Raw genomic sequence first — 20,329 nt, 5'->3', positions numbered from 1 at the left:
AAAATTTTGTACAGGGATCACAGCCGAGCAGCTCCCACTGTGCATGTGCAATCCTTGCTGCGCGAATGTTCCCGCATCCTCCTGGGACCTATCCCAGAAGGTTGTGGGCAAACTTCCAGTGCAATCTCTAAGGCGATTCCAGCAGAAGTTTGGCGCGGATACCTGTCAAAACCATGTACCATCTTCCCCCAAATGTAGGAGGAAGAGCAGAACCTCAGTTCTTAAAAGTACCACTTTCAGGACAAAACTTATCAGCCGTGGGGAGAATAGCCCCCAAGGGAAATGGCCTTCAGTTTTCTATATGCCTAGTTCCATTTCTACATATACAGCAGTATAAACCTAGCATGCTTATCAGCAAGAATTGCCCTTCAGAACTACAGGAGGTGTGTTTTTTTCAGGTCACTGCTTAGGCAAAATTAAACTTTCTATAGGGCAACAAATATTCCCTTTTTATTATCCACAAATAAACCATGATATAAAAGTCTCCACACTATAAAGCATATATGAATTGATTTTGTATCAAGATAAGATACATATTTAAAGAGAAGACTTGCAAGTACCCAAGTCAGGCAGGACAAAATTTCCTATGTTAGGAAACCTATGATTTGAAAGTTTGTTCCAAGTGTAACTGCGCTAGATCAACCGTTAATTTAGGTTTTACGGTCTGTTAAATTACACCTGTATGTATAAAAGCACACTCACACACACACTCACAAATATATAGCATATTGTGTTGGCCTTTTAAATTAGAGATGGGTACGAAAGCTTTTGTTTTAAAATACAAAAACTGACAACAAAAGAGATTCCAAAGTTCTGTAATTTTCAAAATAAAGATCACACATCATTTATAGACATTCTACACAAAGTACAAAAAATAATTGCTAAATCAGAAGCATCCACAGGGCCAATAATGCCCCTTCCCCATTGCCCTCCTTCTGCTCCATCTGGCAATTGAAAAGGGTATTCTTAATTATACACATACAGTTAAACAAGTGTGCTTTGAAAATTTTCATTTGTAATATACACAAAAGGGGAGGGGGATCTCATGTCTGTTGTAAATATACACCGTTTAACTATTACATTTGTATATTCAAACAAAGAATTAAGTGGACAATATGTTACAGCAACTTACAAGTGAGACAAAATGCAAAACAAAATGTTATAGTCTGTACAGGAAAGAACTAACGAGATTGCCAACTGGATAAGGGTAGTTTTAGTTCAGATTTAAAAATCTGAAATTATACTTGCAGTTGGCTGATTTAAAAAGATATCTGCACTAATTTAGAGCAAATTTAACATTAATCCAATTATAAATGGAAGTAAAATGAGATATCAAACACCAACTAAAAAAAGGGGGAAATGCAGTTTTGTCTTGCCCGGCTGAAATTACAATTTACAATTTACAACATCACGACCAATATATCTGTAGAAGAATCTTGGAAATGCACAGTTTGGCCTAAAGTTTTTTTTTTTCTTTTTTGCCTTTTCTTATCTCTTACCAAAAAGGAAGGGGGTTATGTCAATTTTCAAACTCACATTTACATTACTGAGGTTTTACAAATGTACAATTTTACAGTCAAAAGGGTTTATGTCCACTAACTGCAGGATACATCTGTATTTTAAACATCAAAAAAGCTAAAAGAAAAATACTACAAAGTTTTATATATATGCAAATATCTATATCAAGTATACACTACATATTTATACAAAGCGAAAAAAGGGTATACGGGTTAGAATTAAGGTGGACATGCTAAAGTAAGTCAAAAATCAAATAATACAGTTGTAAAAAGGGCAGTCTGCCTCAATCCCAATTTCTGCACAATAAAACTGATTTCGCTCAGGAAAAAAAAAAAAAAAGAAGAATTATTGTATACATATGAACATACAGATAGAAATGGAGAACTCTGGTTCATCAAAGTATGTTTTAAAATAAACAAAGGCAAGGGAAACCATGCATCGTGTCTTAAAAAAAAAGAAAAAAAAAGTTTCAGGATCCTTTTGGATTCTGGTGAGCAAATTTATTCACATGGCCTCTGCTGCACAATTGATGTGCATTCAGCAAGGGGGCAGGACATGTACAAGATATGTACAAGTGATTCTATACAGAAATACATTTGGGGGGGGGGGGGTCAAGTTGATTATTAAAAATAATATGTTGGGTGTAATAAAATTAAAGACATTTACAAAGGTTGGTTTGAAAGAGCTACACCCCGAATCTCCCACGTGGTGGGCAGAAATAGGGAGATACAGTGGGTCCAGGAAGATTCTCTAGATGATGCCATTTGAGGGACCACACATTGGACCCAGATCCATACCATTCTTCATGTAGTACTTCTCCAGCTTAGCAAGAATGTGTTTGCCATAAGTATATTTACGAAGAGTGGCAATGTGTGGCCGAATCTAAAAAATAAAAAGAAGAAGAAGTGGTATTTTTCATGTCCTGGATGATGCATTTCAATTCTAGCTACATACTTGAGTTGGTGGAATTTGACTTACCTTGTGCATGACAATCTTACGCTGAGCTGGCTCTGCTACATCAATCATTTTCTGCACCACATAGTTGGCATACTGATCCTTCATCATTGTATATAAGGCACTGTGAGGCCCATCATTCATCGTGCAAACTTCATCGATTAACATTGCTCGTTCTGTGCGGGAGGCGTGCGTCACACACTTTTCAACTACATTACTGTTAAGTAAAGAAGAAAAAAAGGGGGGGGGGGGAAACTGATTCAGACCCATCGAGCAATTCTATTTACATATAAAGACATATAAATATAAAATGTTTATATACACACACACACACACACTATATATATATATATATTACACACACACACACACATATATACACACACACACACACACACACACACACACACACACACACACACACACACACAATATAAATATATTTCACTTGGCTTTGAAGGAATTTGTCATGGCCAACCATCTAGGTTGTCATAAATGTCCATTCCTTGGGAAAATGCTAGGTGCCTTACTGTTGGTGCCTCAGTTACTGGCCTGGAACAAGCATGCAAATAGTGAGGCTCCTTTCACACTAGCCAACTCCAAAGTTGCCCGATTTTCAGTACAACTTTGATATTACTTCGATAAGACTTTTACGCTCCCTGGCACTGAAATTATGTCAAAGTCTATTCAAAGTAGTGCAGGAACCTTTTCTGGAGTTGCAGCGACTTCAGTACAGGCGGTCCCCGGGTTACAAACAAGACAGGGACTGTAGGCTTGTTCTTAAGTTGAATCTGTAAGTTGGAACAGGTACATTTTTTAAGTGTAGCTCCAGCCAAGAAATCTCTTTTTAAGCTTTTTGGAAAACATAGGGAAGGGTCATCACCCCTGTAACATTTGTTTTGCTGTCTGTGCCCCTGTTCAGAAGATTTCACCTCACTTTCTGTCCCAATGAGAACTAGATTAATTTTTTTTTGGGATGTTAGGAAAACAAGGATTGGTGATAGGAGACACATTTTTCCCTTATTAACTCTTAAAGGAGAGAATTTCCCTTCCTAGGGGTAGATTTCCTCTGAGTTCCTGTTGTCTCCCTCCGTTTGTAAGTAGAAGTCGTTTGTAAGTAGAGGACCGCCTGTAGTGTCATATGTAATGGCTCTCGTAGAGATGCATGGCATTTTACATGTCCTGCGACTTTGGGCCTCACAAGTCAGAGCCCAAGTTCCACAAGTGTGATAGGAGCCCGACCGTGTGTATGGTGCCGCAGCCAGCACAATAAATTGTAAGGGTTCTTGGATCTGCAGCTGCTCTGCTTCCTCTTAACCAAGATCATGAACCATGCACTCTGCAACCCGCTCTGCTTCCTCTTAACCAAGATCATGAACCATGCACTCTGCAACCCCCCCCCCCCTTCCCTTGCAGCCACATGACTCCTGCTGAGGACCCTGTAGAATTTAGAAATGCCATTCATCAGGCATAGAAAGCCTGGTTAGACCAGGAAAAGAACACATAAGCGTCAGGAGGTATTAAGCACTTACTAAAATGATGAAAGTGGGTGCCAACCTGAGCCAAGTTACTTGCATTTGTATTTAATTCAATTACCCTCCCACATGTACTTTGACTGCCAGTTTTAAAACAAACCAATTTTAATTTTGTTCTCTTTGCAATTCCAAAGATATATACACACACTGACACAAGATCTTGCTTCTGTCCCACACTGGTGATTCTGACACCTTCATCAAATGTTTTAAAGCCAAGCTAAATAGTGGAGATTTAGTTTAGGAATTTAGCATATTTTGTGGAGTGGTCAGCTAAAATGTGTGCATTTCCTACAGTTTCCCCTGTTCACATTGTGTTCTTTTTTTCCTGACTGGCTGTGCTATTTATACCACAACCGCATTAGGGTAACCGGTTTACATGACTTGCTGGGCTGTGGTGCCATTTTTTGGTTTGGAAAGGTGCATTGTAGCCCAATAATTTTAAAATAGTCTGCTCGATGCAGCACATATTAAAAAGGCACAAAAACGACTGAGATCATTGTAGAAAATTTGTCATTCTACATGTCTAGTATAAATCTAAAAAGGAAAAATACTTTTCGGAACCCTTCCCCCCCCTTCCGGTGTCACGTTTGGCACCTTTCAGGGGGGAGCAGATACCAGTCTAATACAGGTATTTTGCTCCCACTTCCGGGCATAGATAGCCGAGCCACCCGCGGCTATCTATGCCACATCCAGCGCCTCCTCCGTTCCCCCGCTGTCTTCTGGGAGACACACAGGTCCCAGAAGACAGCATGGACCAGTGGGTTCGCGCAGCGCGAGTTGCACATGCACAGTAGGGAACCAGTAAGCAAAGCCAGGACATCGTGGGTGCCCTGGACAGGCAAGTGTCCTTATTTTAAAAGTCAGCAGCTGCAGTATTTGTAGCTGCTGACTTTTGAAGAAAAAATAAATAAAAATCGGCGGCTTTAAGCAGGAACAATTCCAGGGTCCTTTCAGGAATTGGTCTTTCCTGCTTGACAGCTTTCAGAATATTATTTATTTTACCCAGATTTAACACCTTTTGAAACATTCAGGCTCATGTAAAGGGAGGCAGGGAGATTTCTTACTGCAGCTCTGTCACCCTGAAAAAGTGGGGGGCACAGTGAACCGCTATTAAACTCTTATGTTTTATTTAGCACTCGGTAATTATTCCCATTTTGCTGCAGGACACCACGTCTTTTTTCTGCCATTCCTAATTTCACGGCTAGAGATGAAAAGGTATGTGTGTGCGTTAAAAACAAATAATTGCCAAGGATGTCAAGTAGGCTAGGTAGGCCACTGTTGAGAGCCATTTCTGGTGGGGAGGCAGGCACTAAAATGCAATGCTTCACGTTGGGTAAAGGCACACTACACAAGAATATAGCAGTTAATGGAACTATTAAAACCACTTGGCTACTGTGCACCAGAGGCGGCTCTCTAATTAAGCGGCCGCCTAATTTGCCTGTGTGTGATCAATACTAATGTCGATGGCTTCAGCTCCGCCTCCCCACCGGGACGCTGTGGCCCAGGGGCGGACTGACCAATCAGGCACTCTTTCAGCCCGGCCGCCAATACAGTTCAGCCACCAGTCAGGGACAAACTTACCCAGCAGCACACCCCATGACTGTGAAGGGGAAGAAGGCAGAGCTTCAATGGATCCGAATCCGATCTTCTGATGCTGCCTGGCCGTACGGAGAGAAAGTGAGTGACTGACCATGCAGCCCTCCTGTTCTCCTGGATAGGTGGAGCGGCGGGGCCGCTGCATATAGAAGAATTGATATTTCCATATTCCTCCTACAGCCGCTAAAGTTCTGCAGGAGGGGAATTGAAACTAGCATTACCGGCTGCAGATCAATTCTTCTATATGCAGCGGCCCCGCCGCTCCTCCTATCCAGCTTTTTTTGCTGCCCCCTGGCTCCGCCCCCCCATTGAGCTCCTCCGGCCGACCCCTGTGCTCTGCACCCCACCATGCTCTTGGTCACCCTATATGCTCCCTTGCTCTCCACTAGCCCCCCTGTGCTCTCCACCCCACGCTCTCTGTCCCGCCATGCTCTCGGCACCCCATCTGCTCTTCACCCCCCCCCCCCATTACTCTCCACCCCACGCTCTCGGTCCCCCCCCTGCTCTCCACCTCACCTTGCTTTCCAGCTCCCAACACAGTGCTCTCTGCCCCTCCCTAGTGCTCTCCAGTATGCCCATTTGCTCCCTGTCTCCGCCCCCTGTGCTCTCCACCCCACCATGCTCTCGGTTCACCCCCATGATCTCCTCCGGGCCCCCCTGTGCTCTCCACCCCACCATGCTCTCAGCCCCCCATCTGCTCTCCACCTCACTTTGCTTTCCAGCTCGCTAAACAGTGCTCTTCAGCTCCCCCAGTGCTTTTCGCCGTGCTCTTACCCCCATGTGTTCCCTAGCTTCCCTCCCTAGTGCTCTCAACTCCACCGTGCTCTCCAGTCCCCCCCCACAGTGCTCTCTGCCCGCCTCCCCATGTGCTCTCTGGCTCCCCCCTATGCTCTCCACCCCTCCTCACAGTGCTCTTCAGCTCCCCCAGTGCCGTCTGCCCCCCATGTGCTCCTTGGCTCCCCCCAGTGCTTTCCACCACACCCCCCCCAATGTGCTCCCTGGCTCCTCTCCCTAGTGCTCTCCATTTCAATTTTCCTTGCCCCCCCCAGTGCTCTCTGCCCCCCTCCCACAACAGTGCTTTCTGCCCCACCAGTGCTCTCGCTCCCCCTACCCCTGCCCAACCCAGTGCTCTCAGTCCGGCTGCTCTCTACCCACCCCCCCCTCCACCTCACTCCCATGCTATCCCCCACCCCTGTGCCCTTTCCCTGCCCCCCTCAGCTCTGCAAGGTTGCTGGCTGCTGCAGGTGATCTGTCAGGATGGAGAACGGGGAAGGGACCAGTCTCATGGACTGCTCAGTCTAAAATGCATGGGCCCCTTTATTTTGTCCCAGTCCGGGCCTGGTGTGGAAGGTGAGCAGCATCGGCAGCAAGCAACGATAACCCTGGAGGGAGAAGAGCTCTGAAAACCTCCCAGTACCAGAGGGCAGGCTGACTGGGGCCCAGAAAACGAGGACGGGCAGAAGGTGCTGGCGGCCAGGGACCACTCAATCTGACAGCAAACCGATCCTCTGGAAGGAGCAGAACACTGTCCCCACCCGGAACAAGAATGGACCCTGCCTGCTGCTGGCCATCATGAACATCCTGCTGGCATGGAAGGTACTGTACCAAGCATCACACAAACCTTCCCACAGATAGGGACTGCAGAGACTGGGACATGGGGCACAGGAAGGGCTGCAGACAGGGACAGGGCGCTGGGGATCTCTCCATCATCCCTCTCTTTCTCACCCTCTTTCCGGCATTGGCTGCATATGTCTGATGGGTGAGAAGGGTCCCCTGGAAGTGGTGCTGATCACCTGTGTGCTAGATCTGTGCATCTTTCTGCAGCCATTTTTCTTGCTTGAATTATTTTTCCCATTATGGGCGTGAGTGGGGCCTCATGTCTGAGTTTTGCCTAAGGCCTCACAAAGCCTAGAGCCGCCTCTGCTGTGCACTTATACCCCCTTCCTGCCCAGGCCAATTTTCAGCGCTGTTGCACTTTGACTGACAATTGCATGGTCATGCAACACTGTACCCAACCAAACTTTATAATTTTTTTCACATAGAGCTTTTTTTGATGGCATTTAAATCACCACTGGGTTTTTTAATTTTTTGCAAACATTTTGATGAAAAAAAAAAATATATACATATATATATATACACACACACACACATTTTTTTTCGTAGTTTGTTATAAAACTTTGCAAACGGGTAATTTTTCTCCTCCTGATGTGCGCTGAGGCTACTCTGATGAAGTGGCAATGATGAGGCGGCACTGATATGTAGGAATGGTGACACTGATTGGCAGCATTGAAATGTGGCACTGATTGATGGCACTCCTGGGCAATGATTAGCAGCACTTGTGGGCACATTTCCCTGTAACAGAAGTCAATTACTGGCTTGGATCTTTTCTCCTCACACTGATTGTGAGGACAAGAAAAAAGCCGATAACCGGCTTCTGTTTACTTCCTGATCAGCTGTTTTTGGCTGACAGCTGATCACGTGGTAAAGGGCTCGCTGTGATTGGCCCTTTACCCTATTCTGTGATCAGCTGAGTCCAAAGGACTCGGTGATCACAGTGCGCACCGGCCATGCGCGATCACAAGAGGACATCATCAATTGCAGCATCTGTATTTGTTATAACAGGTTTACTCTAATTCAGGCTTTATATATCAAATGTGGTTACTGGAACAATAGACAAGATGTGCCTTCCATTTGCCTGGCTAGATTCAAAATCATCTTGCTGCCCTTCCAAGGTCCAAAGCTTTCTTGGCAAATCATCACTATAGGACAGGAGGAAGCAGTTATGTAGAACCATATTATGTAGTGAAGCACATTTCTTGAAAATAATCTGCCTGTGCTTGCAAAGATTTAAATAGTTACATTGGCTGTCAGTCAAATTAAAAAAAGCAGCACATTGTATACTTGGCACTCTAAGCAAAACTGGTCAAGAGGAAAGCAAAAATCTACATCAAGCATGGTGCAATTCTCCTTAACCACTTCCCGACGGCCGTACGACTTTATACGGCCGCAGGGTGGTTGTGAATCTGTGTTTTTACGGCCTCCGCTCCTCCTGGCCACCGGGGGGCTCACGCTGCATCACTAAGGCTCCATTCACATCTAGGCGACAAAACGCCCGACGCTTGTGCGAGGGGGAAATTCTCATTGCTGTCTATGGAGATGGTTCACATCTCATAGACGCCGTACGCCTGTCGCCTGAAAAAAAGTCCCGGACCCTTTTTTTCCAGGCGACATTGGCGTTCGCCCATTGACAGCAATGGGTAGAATTAAAAAAGAAAAAAAAAAAAGATACACTATCCGCGGCAAAATACGCCGCGTACGCGGCGTTGCTTGTCGCGGAGATGTGAATGGAGCCTGAGAAGCCAATGCGTGTACCTGGTGGCCGCGATGTCCGCCAGGCTCCCGCGATCGGCGGTTACAGAGACAAGGACATGGATCTGTGTGTGTAAACACACAGATCCACGTCCTGTCAGGGAGAGAGGAGACGGATCTGTGTCCCTTGTACATAGGGACACAGATCAATCACCTCCCCCAGTCACCCCCCTCCCCCAACAGTTAGTAACACTCACTAAGGTACACATTTAACCCCTCCCTCACCCCCTAGTGTTAACCCCTTCAATGCCAGTCACATTTATACAGTAATTAGTGCATATTTATATCACTGATCGCAGTATAAATGTGACTGGTGCCAAAAATGTGTCAAAAGTGTCCGACATAATGTCGCAGTCCCCAAAAAAAAAATAAAAAAAAAGCAGATCGCCGCCATTACTAGTAAAAAAATAAAAATAATAAAAAATAATAAATCTGTCCCCTATTTTGTAGGCGCTATAACTTTTGCGCAAACCAGTCGCTTATTGCGTTTTTTTTCTACCAAAAATATGTAGAATACGTATCGCCCTATTTTTGTTTATAGCGCAAAAAATAAAAACCGCAGAGGTGATCAAACACCACCAAAAGAAAGCTCTATTTGTGGGGAAAAAAGGATGTCAATTTTGTTTGGGAGCCACGTCGCACGACCGCGCAATTGTCAGTTAAAGCGACGCAGTGCCGAATCGCAAAAAGTCCTCTGGTCAGGAAGGGGGTATATGTGCCCAGTAAGCAAGTGGTTAAAGGGAGAATGATAATAAACAATATTTTTGGTAAATCCAAATTTTGATATGCTGTTGCAGTATTTTAGTAATTTTTTTCACTTTCACATTTTTAAATGCTTGTGCTTTAAAATGTTTATTAGAGATACACACACACACACACACACACACACACACACATGCGTATTGTTGCATGGAGTTTCTTTTGTAATTTTTTTGCGTGTTTTGTATGGGTTGTAGTATGTATAATGATAAAAACTTCAATAAACATTTTTTTGAAGAAAAATAATAATAATAATAAAATAGAGATCTGCAGTGAGCCACTAGAGGGAGTCTCTCTCTCTTAGCAACTACAGTACGAGTGACAATATCATCCTCAAAGGGTTAGAAGAAGCAGTAAAGACGAAACATAATGTGACTGTAAAGCAGACTATGTAATGAGCAGTGTGTGAATTGGGCAAAATATGAGTCAACAAACAATGCTGGGGTCATGCACATTCATTTGGCCATACCTAAAATTGGCCCCAGTATGTGTATTTATGAATGCGAGTTAAAGACTTTCGATTTAGGTCAAGGGCAGGGAATTATATACAGTGAGGAAAATAAGTATTTGAACACCCTGCTATTTTGCAAGTTCAACCACTTGGAAATCATGGAGGGGTCTGAAATTGTCATCGTAGGTGCATGTCCACTGTGAGAGACATAATCAAAAAAAAAAAAAATTCAGAAATCACAATTTATGATTTTTTAACAATTTATTTGTATGATACAGCTGCAAATAAGTATTTGAACACCTGTCTATCAGCTAGAATTCTGACCCTCAAAGACCTGTTAGTCTGCCTTTAAAATGTCCACCTCCACTCCATTTATTATCCTAAATTAGATGCACCTGTTTGAGGTCATTAGCTGCATAAAGACACCTGTCCACCCCATACAATCAGTAAGAATAGAACTACTAACATGGCCAAGACCAAAGAGCTGTCCAAAGACACTAGAGACAAAATTGTACACCTCCACAAGGCTGGAAGGGGCTACGGGGAAATTGCCAAGCAGCTTGGTGAAAAAAGGTCCACTGTTGGAGCAATCATTAGAAAATGGAAGAAGCTAAACATGACTGCCAATCTCCCTCGGACTGGGGCTCCATGCAAAATCTCACCTCGTGGGGTCTCAATGATCCTAAGAAAGGTGAGAAATCAGCCCAGGACTACACGGGAGGAGCTGGTCAATGACCTGAAAAGAGCTGGGACCACCGTTTCCAAGGTTACTGTTGGTAATACACTAAGACGTCATGGTTTGAAATCATGCATGGCACGGAAGGTTCCCCTGCTTAAACCAGCACATGTCAAGGCCTGTCTTAAGTTTGCCAATGACCATTTGGATGATTCAGAGGAGTCATGGGAGAAAGTCATGTGGTCAGATGAGACCAAAATATAACTTTTTGGTCATAATTCCACTAACCGTGTTTGGAGGAAGAAGAATGATGAGTACCATCCCAAGAACATCATCCCTACTGTGAAGCATGGGGGTGGTAGCATCATGCTTTGGGGGTGTTTTTCTGCACATGGGACAGGGCGACTGCACTGTATTAAGGAGAGGATGACCGGGGCCATGTATTGCGAGATTTTGGGCAACAACCTCCTTCCCTCAGTTAGAGCTTTGAAGATGGGTCGAGGCTGGCTCTTCCAACATGACAATGACCCGAAGCACACAGCCAGGATAACCAAGGAGTGGCTCTGTAAGAAGCATATCAAGGTTCTGGCGTGGCCTAGCCAGTCTCCAGACCTAAACCCAATAGAGAATCTTTGGAGGGAGCTCAAACTCCGTGTTTCTCAGCGACAGCCCAGAAACCTGACTGATCTAGAGAAGATCTGTGTGGAGGAGTGGGCCAAAATCCCTCCTCCAGTGTGTGCAAACCTGGTGAAAAACTACAAGAAACGTTTGACCTCTGTAATTGCAAACAAAGGCTACTGTACCAAATATTAACATTGATTTTCTCAGGTGTTCAAATACTTATTTGCAGCTGTATCATACAAATAAATAGTTAAAAAAATCATACATTGTGATTTCTGGATTTTTTTTTTTTGATTATGTCTCTCACAGTGGACATGCACCTATGATAACAATTTCAGACCCCTCCATGATTTCCAAGTGGGAGAACTTGCAAAATAGCAGGGTGTTCAAATACTTATTTTCCTCACTGTGTATATATATATATATATATATATATATATATATATATATATATATATATATATAAAAAATAGCACTGCGTAAATTTACAGCGCTTTACAAGTACCTGTTATAAATAAATGCCTATGACTTCCACCAATTTATATTCGGATCAGTGCCTTCAGAATGATTAACCCGCCTAGGCCAGTGATGGTGAACCTTGGCACCCCGTATGTTTTGAAACTACATTTCTCATGATGCTAAACTACACTGCAGAGTTCATGGGGAAATGTAGTTCCGAAATAAGTGGGGTTCCAAGGTTCGCCATCACTGGTATAGGCTTTTAGTCACAAAACCAGCAGGGAACCTTGAGCTACAGTTTCAACCCTTTTGCTACTATTCACTTATCAACCCTTTCGAGACTATTACATTTAAAATTCAAATTGTTGTGACTAGACAAATTATGTGCAATTATGAAGACAACTCTGGTAGAGTAAAGTTGATTTTTGGTCTCTCACTGTTGTACTGTATTCCAATTTTAGTAATTGCTTTACCAGGCATAGTTCAAAGGCAAACATACCTTGCAAATTTGTGCTGACTCAGAACTAAGACATTGCCCCGAATCTCTGCAACAATCTTACTCTTGTCTTCAGGTCTACCATGTTCTAAAACATGCTGTATGACATAGTTCCCATACTGATCCTGCAAGTGAAATGGAACACAGTTTTATTTCAAAAGCGCTTAAAAAATTAATAAAAAAAATCTACATACCAAAAAGTAGCCATATAACTGAGTCATAACAGAATACAATCTGAGGTTATATGGTAAAGCTCCTACCATCAAGCGCCTCAAATACTCTTAAACCCACAACCAAACACAATAACAATAGCTTGTTATAGGTCTCAACTTTATTTACAAGCAGTTTCTAAAAATTCAACTGGAAATCTACACATGTGTACCAATACAATAGTGATAACAAAATGCAAAATTATAAAATGTTGCTAAATGAGCCTTATAAGGGTAGAATAGGCAAGTGTCCTGTCAAATAGGCAAATGCACTGTGCTTTCAGGTGTATTTACCCTCATTTGAGATCCCTTTGAGATCATTAAATTTAAAAGTGATTGACAGATGCATTTGACCAACAGTTGACCTCTAAGCCAAGCTGCATTAACTTGTTTCAAGCAGCTTTTGCATCCTTTAACTTAAAAACAGAGGGAAGCAGGTGTAACATGGACAAAAGCCTGTCAAACACATGCCAATTTTAGGCTGCCTTTTTCTAACAAACCACAGAACAAATACACCTCATGTGTCCAATATGCAAAGCTCCCGCCGCATTGCTTTCAAATTGTGACAGCGTGCGCGGGGAGGGGATTCCCGCCCGCTGTTGTGGCTGCGGGGGTTAAAGGGGCGAGAGGATATGCATGCTGAACATGTTACCCCCCCGAAATAAAGGTATAACATGTAACGATCACAAAAAGGTGAACTTAGCCTTTAAGTCACATTAGATGTGCAATTTAAACTGTGCAGTTTAAAATGCACATTGTTATCTCGTTTTATTGGCCAAATGTTGCGGCCACTCTTATTGTCAATTGCATTCTCGCATTAAAAATAAATAATGAAAAAAACAAAAACTGTGTTTATGACTGGTTTACTTCAGCTAAATAAACTGCAGGTGCATAAAAAAAACCACTTACATTTTACCCTTTTTATATACATCTTTCTAAATCAGCCACATCCCGAGTAGAAAAGCATATGTTCCCTGCCATCAGCTGCAAAGTGAGACCCTTGCTCTGTGTGTAGGAAGTGACCATTATTTTAAAGCAGTCCAATGCACTCCTTTTTAAGTCAGGCCTATAGCTCTGCAACCTAGGATACTCATGCTCCTTGATGATTGCGGAGGTCTAGCTCTCACTCAACAGACGGTGTGTGTCAGACAGATCGCTCCACACAGAGACCAAGGGTGTTCATTTTGCAGCTGCAGGTAGGAGACATGATTTAAAACTCATCCACAGCCCGAGTAGTAAAGAAAACAAACTATAAAACTTTGTACAGCTTTTGTTTTGATGCATCTGGAATGTACTTAAGATTTTAAATGAACTTGGTCAGTTGGACATCAAGGATGAATGCAATTTGCGTGGGGAAAAAATGAATACATAGCTGTAGTAATTAGAATTAATTAGAAAAATCCATTTCTCGGAGTTCATGGATGGACACAGCAGCATTGACCTTTGTCTTATATATCCTTCCCTTCAGGAGAGACTAGGCAGAAAAAACAGCACTTCAAGTGTTAAAACACTTCGCTCATTACAGCACCTCCCAGGGGGCGGGTCCCCCGGGTACATCCCACTCTCTTGCATCATGCAGCTCAAGTCGTAAACAAGCAGTACAAACAAAGGAGGGGTTGGTGCTGTGTCCGTCCATGAACTCTCTGAATTTTACGGCGAGTACAAAAATCCTATTTTCTCTTCCGTTCATGGACGGACACAGCAGCATTGACCTTAGGGACATCCCCAAGCAGTGTCAAAAAATTTCGAGGGGTGGGAAAAAAATACAGCAAACCAAGCTTCACCCCAAACAAACAGAGGAACTTCAACCTTAAACTGCCGCCTGTAAAACCTTGCGGTCAAAGGAGGCATCCGAAGATGCGCTCACATCCACCTTGAAAATTTTTGAAAAGGTGTGGATTGACGACCAGGTCGCTGTACACACCTGTAAAACAGACGCTTGATGGCGGAAAGCCCAAGAGGCACCGATCGCCCTGGTCGAATGCGCCGTAACCTGAAAGGGAGGCGCCCGCCCCTTTAGGGCATAGGCCTGGAGCACGACCTGTCTGATCCACCTAGAAATGGTGGCCGACGAGACCGCCAGACCCTTCCTAGGACCACTCACCGACACGAACAGTGAGTCAGACTTCCGAAACGGAGCCGTAGCAGACAAGTACACCCGTAGGGCCCGAACCATGTCCAAGGAATGTAAAGTGGCCTCCTTCTGGGTTTTCGGCCGAGGACATAAGGATGGCAAGACAATGTCCTCATTAATGTGAAAAGCCGAAACCACCTTCGGAAGGAAAGGCGGCTGTGGCCGCAGCACCACCTTATCCTTGTGGATGACCAAGTAAGGAGCCTTGCAGGACAAGGCCGCCAGTTCAGATACTCGCCTGACCAAGGTAATTGCCACCAGAAAAACCACCTTCTGGGACAGAGTCAACAAAGGAATCTTCCGAATGTCCTCAAACGGAGCTTCTTGAAGCGCCGAAAGGACAAAATTCAAGTCCCATGGAGGCAGTGGAGGGTGCACAGGAGGGGCAACATGCCGAACCCCCTGCACAAACGTACGCACCAGGGAGTGCGCCGCCAAGGGTCGCTGAAAAAAGACAGCTAGAGCCGAAATCTGAGTCTTAACCGTACTTAAGGCGAGAGCCTGATCCACTCCACGCTGTAAGAACAGCAGAATCTGGGACATCACGTATGTACGGGGGTGCCATTTCATCTCTTCACACATAGCGATATAGGCCTTCCGCGTACGATGGTAAATCTTTTGTGAAGTAGACTTCCGTGCTCGTAACATGGTAGAGACCACCGAGCCCGACAGGCCTCGATCCTTCAGCACCTGGCTCTCAACAGCCACGCCGTTAAAGCCAGCAACTGTAAAGCAGGGTGAAAGATCGGACCCTGCGACAGAAGATCTTCTCTCAGGGGTAGACGCCAGGGGACGTCTGCCACCAGACGCACCAAGTCCGCGTACCAGGGATGGCGCGGCCAATCCGGAGCAATCAGGATTGTTGGTATCCCCTCGGCTTCCACTCTGCGTAGCAGGCGAGGAAGAAGCTTCAGGAGGGAAGGCGTAGATTAGGCGATAGTGACCCCATGGTGCCACCAACGCGTCCGCCCACGGATTCCTTGACCTGGCCACGAACCGCGACACCTTCCGATTGAGACGGGACGCCAGAAGGTCCACGTCTGAAATGCCCCATCTTTGGCACAGACACTGAAACACCTCCGAGTGTAGCGACCATTCTCCTTGGTCTAGCGTTTGGCGACTTAGGTAGTCGGCTTGCCAGTTCAGCACCCCCGGAATGTACACGACTGACAGAGCCGGAACGTAACTCACGGCCCACCGGAGGATGTGCGCGACTTCCGGCGCTGCAGCCAAGCTCCGCGTGCCCCCCTGATGATCGACGTATGCCACGGCCGTGGCGTTGTTGGACTGGATCCTGACCGGTCGGTCCTGTAGACCCAGCGACCATTTGGAGAGACGCAACTTGATCGCTTGGAGCTCCAGTACATTAATCGGTAGGCGGGACTCCTCCTGAGTCCAGCGCCCCTGGACTGACTGGACACCCCCCCAGCCGGAAAGGCTGGCATCCGTCGTGATCACTGTCCAATGGCACGGCAGAAAAGATTTTCCGGCCCGGAGATGTCAGCCACCACACTAGGGAGGACCTGACCAGGCGACTCACCCGAATCTGGATATCCAGAGATGAAGGAAGCTTGTCCCAATGTGACAGAATCTCTTTTTGCAATGCTCGAGTGTGAAATTGGGCATACGGCACTGCCTCGAAAGAGGCCACATCAGACCCAGCACTCTCATGCAAAAGCGAAGCGACGCCCATTTCTGGGTCGTCAGCCGCTGCACCGCAGACGGCAATGTCTGTAGTTTTTCCGTCGGGAGGAAAACTCTTGTCTCTGAGGAGTCCAGGACTAACCCCAGGTATTCCAGCCGCTGAGACGGTACCAGTACCGATTTTTGGGTATTCATTAGCCAGCTGAATTCTCGGAGGGTTTGACAGGTGATAGACACGTCCTCTTCTAATTCTGAGCTTGAAGAAGCTCTCAGAAGAAGGTCGTCCAGGTATCCCAAGATAGCGATCCCACGCTGCCTCAGCAGGGCCAGAATCGGAGCGAGCACCTTGGTGAAAACCCGTGGTGCCGAGGCCAGACCGAACAGGAGGGCCACAAATTGAAAGTGGTCCTCTCCGATCGCAAAACGCAGAAATCTCTGGTGTTTTGCGCTTATGGGGATATGCAGGTACACGTCCTTGATATCCAAGGATGCTAGGAAATCCCCCTGATGGAGCGCTGCTACGACTGAGCGAATCGACTACATTCTGAATTTTTGCACTTTGACAAAACAATTGAGGGCCTTGAGGTCCAGGATTGGCCGGACCCATTCCTTCTTGAGGAGTACAAACAGATTGGATCAAAACCCCTGAAACCGTTCCGTCGAGGGAACCGGTACAACCACCCCCCCTGACCAGCAGATCCTGGACAGCTCCTGACAGAGCCTTCCAGCGACCCGGAGGTTGGAGGGAAAAAATCAGTTTGGTGAGCAAGAGAAACTTTATCTTGTACCCTGAGAAAACTACTTCGCAAACCCAATGGTCGGAAAGAAGAGACCTCCACCGAGCCGCGGGCGGGGCAGACCTTCATGTAGAAGCAGGCTTGTCCGCAGGGTTGCGGTACCAGGGGCGATTTTACCCTTCAGCGGGCACTTTAGCTCCCTGAAAACGTTATCCTGCCGCACTTGGCGGGCGAAAAAAACGCTTGGGGGCAGTAAAGGAGGGTCCTTGCTTACGACGAGGCTCCTTTCCCTTCCCAGATTGTGGGAGCAGAGTGCTCTTACCACCTGTGGCATCCTTTATGATGTCATCCAGGGACGCCCCAAAAAGCCGTTCACCCTTAAAGGGCAAGTCCACCAAGGCCTTTTTTGAAGACCGCAGACCAACACTTCAGCCACACGAGGCGGTGTAGTACCACCGCGGAGGCCCTGGAGAGCAAGGGGAGCGTATCCAGGGCCGACTCACAGACAAACTTTAGTCCCTGTACCAACTGGTCGGCCGGGTCCACACAAAGCTCAGAAGCATTATGCGCTTCCAGTTCCTGCAGCAAGGACTTTGCCTGTTCGGTAAGTGTCTGCGACACCAGAGCCCCGGCCAAAACCACCGACCCCACTACTGTGAACATGGAGCTGGCCACAGCCTCAACTCTCCTATCTGCGGGATCCTTAAAAGCGGGAGCCCCTTCCACAGGTAACGTGGTAGCCTTGTTCAGCCTGGACACAGGGGGGTCCACTGACGGAGGAGAGACCCACTTTTTAAAAAATTCCTCCTCAAAAGGATAACGGACCGCAAAGTATTTTCGGAACAGCAAAAACTTTCTGCGGCCGATCCCATTACTTGTACAACAATTTGTCCAGATATGGAACACAAGGAAACACTTTGGGTTCCGCAAGCCACCCCGCACGCAAACAGGGACCGGCATGTCTGATGCCTCCGCCAAATCCTCAAGTTTCTGAGTATCCCGCACCGCAGTGATAAGAGTTCCAACAAATTCCTCATCATGCGCTGACCCTGAAGCAGGGTCATCCTCACTGTCCGTGTGGGCCAAGCCTGCATCATCTGACATAACGGAACCAGAGCCAGATGCAATAGCAGGGCCTGATTCCGGGTCAGACACATCCCCAGAAGCAGGCGCAGGAAGGGGGAGCTTTTTACCCCCCTTCTGGCCACTTGCCGCTTCAATTCTGGCAACGAACGCCTCAAGGACTGCCGCCATAGCATCCACCGAGGTCGCAGGAGCAGGGGCACTAAGGGTTAACTCTGGCATGGTTGGGGTAGAAGCCTCCGGTTCAGACTCCATGCTGACCCACCTATATATATGCCACCCTAATACTGCAAGGCAGGACCCACAGGCACCCTCCCGGCCGCAACAGAGAGCAGGGGACCCCCCAGGAGACTCACCACACGACCAGAGTACAGTGCTGCTGAAGAGCTGAGAGCGCTGTGCTGTCCCTCAGGAAGTATTCTGCGGGCTTTGGCGCCGTTATTTCAGGCACTAGAGGACAAAAACGTTTCCAAGATGGCCGCCGACATGCCGAAAAACAGCATGTGGGCTACAAGAAAATGGCCGCCGATACATAGAACCGTGACCCCGGTAAAATGGCAGACATACACGTGTTTTAAAGCCCCAGTAACACACAGCAGAAAACGTAATAAAAAAATAGCACCTCACAGCAGCACAGCCCCCCGGCAGTAACGGAGCCCCCCCACCCATAACGGGGAAAGAGGGAGAGGAAGGGAGAGAGGAAAGCAGGGCGATCAGTCGACCTCCCCAGGAATGCACCAGCCCAATCACCCTGCCAAGGCAAGGGGATACTACTTACCCGTCCTGCGACCACCGGCTGGAGGCATTCCAGACAGACCCAACGTCCGCAGGTAGATACGGCATGGCTGTCGGCCCGTCACACTGTGACAAAGCCATAGAGACCAGTCATATGTGTGCCCTGTAGCATATAGCTCACCGGCCACCCCTGGAGCAACGGGGCATGTCGTGGACGGCTTAGCTAAAGGCCGCCACACGCTCGATGGCCGAACATGGGGGAACTACAAGGATCAAGATCCAGCCTGTCACCCAGTCGGCAGTTGATTGTAGATCCCAGGATCCAAAAATACAGGAAAAATCCAAATAACGAAAAAAAAATCGTAAAAAAACTCCAGAGCACATGGGCTCCAGAAGGGCCATGTCTTCTCCCAACGTTAGGCAGAATAAAACTGAGGCTGCATGATGCAAGAGAGTGAGATGTACCCGGGGGACCCGCCCCCTGGGAGGTGCTGTACTGAGAGAAGTGTTTTAACTTGAAGTGCTGTTTTTTCTGCCTAGTCTCTCCTGAAGGGAAGGATATATAACCCTAAGGTCAATGCTGCTGTGTCCGTCCATGAACGGAAGAGAATAAATAAACATTCTGAAATTGATGGCAGCAACACATCTCAAACAAGTTTGGACAGGGCCATGTTTACCAGAGTGTAGCATCTCCTTTTCTTTTAACGCCACTCTGTAGATGTTCGGTTTTGGGAGAGGAATGTTGTCCTATTCTTGCTTGACATGATTCTAACTGCTCAACAGTCCTGGGACTTGTTTATCTTTTTTTTGTTCCAAGATGCAGCAAATATTTTCAATTACTGAAAGATCTGGACAGCAGCAGGCCAGTTGAATACCCAGACTTTTCTACTATGAAACCATGCTGTTGTCAGATGCAGTATGCCGACTAGCATTGTCCTGCTGACTTATACAAGGCCTTCCCTGAAAGACATATGAAAGTGAGCATATGCTGCTCTAAAACCTGAATGAAATATAGGTACCTCTCCTCTTTAGTCCAGAAGAAACACACAACACTCATGGTTGCACAAAAAAAAGTCAAATTTTGATTCAACTGACCACAGATCAGTTTTAGACGACCTTTGGCCCAGAGAAGACAGCGGTGTTTCTGGATCATATTCAGATACAGCTTTACCTTGCATTTTTGGATGAAGGGGCGAACTGTGCTTTTTTGGAAAAATTGCTGAGCCTGTGCAATGATTTTAATGCAGAACTGTCTGAGGGCATCCAATATTGCACTTTAGTCTTGTCCCTTGCACACAGATTTCACCAGACTCTCAAAATCTTTTGATATTATGTACTGTTGATATATTTAGT

General features: G+C 46.1%; 1 protein-coding gene across 7 annotated transcripts in view; it reads right to left on the bottom strand.

Moving 5' to 3' along the window:
• Nucleotides 1–799: 799 nt before the first annotated feature.
• The window catches only part of PUM1 (pumilio RNA binding family member 1), a 97,444-nt gene continuing 77,914 nt past the window's right edge, over nt 800–20,329 (bottom strand). For 5 of the 7 annotated variants that reach the window (XM_040338031.1, XM_040338029.1, XM_040338030.1 and 2 more), the window contains exons 20-22: nt 12,438–12,559; nt 2,497–2,689; nt 2,269–2,400 (exon numbers count right to left, since the gene is read on the bottom strand). In XM_040338031.1, coding sequence (XP_040193965.1) covers nt 2,269–2,400; nt 2,497–2,689; nt 12,438–12,559 — 447 coding nt within the window. Of the gene's footprint in view, nt 2,401–2,496; nt 2,690–12,437; nt 12,560–20,329 lie in introns of all 7 variants that reach the window. The other 2 variants (XM_040338028.1, XM_040338032.1) reach the window with 2 other exon arrangements.

The sequence above is a fragment of the Rana temporaria genome, chromosome 2 (assembly GCF_905171775.1).
Source record: "Rana temporaria chromosome 2, aRanTem1.1, whole genome shotgun sequence".
In the NCBI taxonomy this organism is placed as follows: Eukaryota; Metazoa; Chordata; class Amphibia; order Anura; family Ranidae; genus Rana; species Rana temporaria.
This window is presented reverse-complemented; position numbering and strand designations above follow the sequence as displayed.